The sequence below is a fragment of the Somniosus microcephalus genome, chromosome 3 (assembly GCF_052327205.1).
Source record: "Somniosus microcephalus isolate GS21.2 chromosome 3, FLI_Smic_1.0, whole genome shotgun sequence".
NCBI lineage: Eukaryota > Metazoa > Chordata > Chondrichthyes > Squaliformes > Somniosidae > Somniosus > Somniosus microcephalus.
In genome coordinates, this window is record NC_140989.1 from 24,912,649 (window position 1) to 24,916,605 (window position 3,957).

The window sequence follows — 3,957 nt, forward strand, 5'->3', positions numbered from 1 at the left end:
GGGAAGCATAAAAACCTCTCTGGCTGGATGAACCAAGGTGGGCGGAGACCGACCTCCTCATCTGTAACTATCTTGTGATCTTGGGATCAAATGAGCTGAAACACCTCCCTCAGGTGAATCCCTCTTGCGTGAGGAATAAGCTCGGCATTCCACATGTGCAGGATGAGAGGGGCGTACCGCACGCTGTCTGGGACCGCTGTATAAATAATCCTGTGAGGAAAACAATTGCTGTTAGTTTTAATTAAGTGAGAAAAATAAATTGCCCCCTTCTGATCAAATGAATCGAAATGTTTTAACCTGAAGATCAAATAAAGGCTGGGATTGAGGGGCACTTTCATAAAGGCCCTAAGGTATGATGAGGCTTTGGTTGAAGATGCATGTAGTGCTATCCTGTATCATCAACTGTAATATTCAAGTCTGCAAGAATGCTTTAAAGTACTCCATGAACAAGGGAACCTTCTTAAATGGATTTATGTGTTTGCGGGGAGGCGGGGGTGGGGGGGGGAAAGGGGAAGGGGCGATAGGACAGGAGGCCCCTGGCCTGAAGTCAGAGTCAGGGTCGGGGAGGCGTGAGGTGCGGCACGGTTTACAGGCCCCCTCCGTGAGGATGATCACAGACGTACAGCTGGCGATCTTTGCCAACATGCTGGGGGTATCCCTTTTCCTCCTTGTTGTCCTGTATCTCTATGTTGCTGTTAACAACCCCAAGAAACTAGAGTAATGGAATAGCACTGGAGCAATAATACTGTGACAGTGTGAAGATTAGGACCAATAACAAATGGATTACTTGAAAGATGGAAGCTAACTTAGCAGATGAAACACGATGCACATTGGACTTCGCCAATACCACAATAAACAACAACTGCAATAAGTGTGTTTTTGTACTGAAGAAATGTGGCTTGTCAATAAATATTTGATTTGTTAAAAAAAAACGTACGTGGGGAGGGAAGGAGCCCTGATGCAGTAAAAAGTAAAAAACTTTCATTTCTATAGCACCTTTCACGACGTCTCAAAGCGCTTTACAGCCAATGAAGTACTTTTTGAAGTGGAGTCACTGTTGTAATGTAGGAAATGTGGCAGCCAATTAGCGCACAGCAAGCTCCCACAAACAGCAATGTGATAATGACCAGGTCATCTGTTTTTTAGTGATATTGGTTTGAGCAATTAAATATTGGCCCCAGGACACCAGCGATAATGCCCCTGTCCTTCTGCGAAAGAGCACCACGGGCTCTTTTACGTCCACCTGAGAGAGCAGACGGGGCCTCGGTTTAATGTCTGGTCTGAAAGACGGCACCTCCGACAGCGCCGCACTCCCTCACCACTGCACTGGGAGTGTCAGCCTGGATTTTTATGCTCAAGGCCCTGGAGTGGGATCTGAATTCACAGCCATCATGACACAGAGGTGAGAGTGCTGCCCACTGGGACACGGCTGACAGAGGGTGGCAAGGAAAGAAAAGGCCCTAAGCCTATAATAAATTAGAGCAAGGAGTCAGGAGGCCCATCACCATGCTTTATAGTGATTAAACCAAACTACGCCCTATCATATCTTTATATATTTTTTATCCACACCTTTGGTTTGTGCCTTTTCCTTTTTTCTCTCTCCCACACGGCAACTGTCTCTCACTCTGCCAGCGCACTTCACACTCCATCTAGAGCCATCCTTTGTCTCTTTACCTGTCCTATTACCATCTCGTCTCGCCTTGAATGTCCCTTAATGTCTCTTCACCTCGCACAGGCCTTCCCTTTTGTTCTTTCATCCCCTCCCCCATTTCCCAGCCCCCAAACTTGCTTTTTCATCTGTTTCATTTCCTGCTTTTTTCTCAGTTCTGACGAAGGGTTTCGACCTGAAACGTTAACTCTGTTTCTCTCTCCACGGATGTTGCCTGGCCTGCTGAGTTTTTCCAGCGTTTTCTGTTGTTATTTTGGAGAAATATATTCAGTTAGCCTGATACGCAGTGTACACTCATAGAAACATAGAAACATAGAAACATAGAAGATAGGAGCAGGAGTAGGCCATTCGGCCCCTTGAGCCTGCTCCGCCATTCAATGCGATCATGGCTGACCATCCAAATTCAGTACCCTGTCCCTGCCTTCTCCCCATATCCCTTGATCCCCTTAGCCTTAAGAAATATATCTAACTCCTTCTTGAATATATTTAATGAATTGGCCTCAACTGCCTTCTGTGGTAGAGAATTCCACAGGTTCACCACTCTCTGGGTGAAGAAATTCCTCCTCATCTCTGTCCTAAATGGCTTACCCCTTATTCTTAGACTGTGACCCCTGGTTCTGGACTCCCCCACCATCAGGAACATCCTTCCTGCATCTAGTCTGTCTAGTCCTGTTAGAATTTTATAAGTTTCTGGTTACCTCTTAACTCAGCCCAGAGTACTTAGAACCCCACTAAGGGTCAGCTGCCCTCCTCAGACCATCCTACCCATCAGAGCATAGACGTGAAGGGTTAACTTTCATCAGCCCCACACCCTTTGTTTACAGAGGCTCTGTGAACAGGTGCCAAGCCTAATGTAGCCGCTGCTGTAATCTGCTCTCCTGTGTCTGGAGCACGATGACGTGATCATCCAAGTTAAACACTGGAGAGTCCTCCAATTGATACCCAACACCGCACGGAATAATGAATCAACTCACTCGCCAGACCTGTGGGACGCTCTGAATTCAATATCATTGTCACCAACCCCCGCCCACCACCCCCCTCCACCCCCACTCCGGGGCTCAACACACAACATTCAAAGCAAAATTATTTTGCCATGATTCTTGTCAACGATTTCCTTGTCATCTTATAACTTGATGAATTTGCACGTTCTCCCCTCTTCTCCTGAGTGTGCTGACTCTTGTAGGGTGCCCTCTCGTACCCTGACCAAGTGGCCATTCTTTATGTGCGAGTCCACATGGTGAATCACATTTATATAGCGCCTTTACCGTAGTGAAACATCCCAAGGCCCTACACGGGAGAGTTATCAGACAAAAATTTGACACCAAGCCACAATAAGGAGACATTAGGACAGGTGAGTTTGATTTTAAGGAGCGTCTTAAAGGAGGAAAGAGAGGTAGAGAGGTTTAGGGAGGGAATTCCAGAGCTTAGGGCCCAGGCAGCTGAAGGCACGGCCACCAATGGTGGAGCAATTATAATCATGGATGCGCAAGAGGCTGGAATTGGAGGAGCGCAGAGATCTCGGAGGGTTGTAGGGCTGGAGGAGGTTATAGAGATACCTCCACGTGCAGTCTGGGAGTTCAAGAGAGGAGAGAAACTTGGAAAAAGAGAAAGAAAACAGAGGACCAGAAATTACGGTAGGTAACGAACAAATGGCGCCCGTTGTTTATAGAATCATCACAGAATCATAGAAATTTAAGGCACAGTAGGAGGCCATTCGGCCCATCTTGTCCGTGCCGGCCGACAAAGAGCTATCCACCCTAATCCCACTTTCCAGCTCTTGGTCCATAGCCCTGTAGGTTACGGCACTTCAAGTGCATATCCAAGTACTTTTTAAATGCGATGAGGGTTTCTGCCTCGACCACCCTTTCAGGCAGTGAGTTCCAGACCCCCACCACCCTCTGGGTGAAAAAAGTTCTCCTCAACTCCCCTCTAATCCTTCTACCAATTACTTTAAATCTATGGCCCCTGGTTATTGACCCCTCTGGTAGGGGAAATAGGTCCTTCCTATCCACTCTATCTAGGCCCCTCATAATGTTATACTCCTCAATCAAGTCTCCCCTCAGCCTCCTCTGTTCCAAAGAAAACAACCCCAGCCTAACCAATCTTTCCTCACAGCTAAAATTCCCCAGCCCAGGCAACATCCCCGTAAATCTCCTCTGCACCCTCTCCAGTGCAATCACATCTTTCCTGTAATGTGGGGCTGGATTTTGCCAGCCCTGGGGTGGCGGGTTTCACAGAAATCACAGAAACCCCACAGTGCAGATAGAGGCCATTTCGGCCCATCGAGC

At 47.4% G+C, this 3,957-nt stretch overlaps 1 protein-coding gene across 1 annotated transcript; it reads left to right on the top strand.

The window, feature by feature from the left end:
• The first annotated feature begins 543 nt into the window (after nucleotides 1-543).
• On the top strand, nucleotides 544-932 carry LOC147120916 (dolichyl-diphosphooligosaccharide--protein glycosyltransferase subunit 4-like). The gene has a single exon (XM_085977504.1). The coding sequence runs from the start codon at nucleotides 608-610 to the stop codon at nucleotides 719-721; it is 114 nt and encodes a 37-aa protein (XP_085833630.1). The 5' UTR covers nucleotides 544-607; the 3' UTR covers nucleotides 722-932.
• The last annotated feature ends 3,025 nt before the right edge of the window (nucleotides 933-3,957 follow it).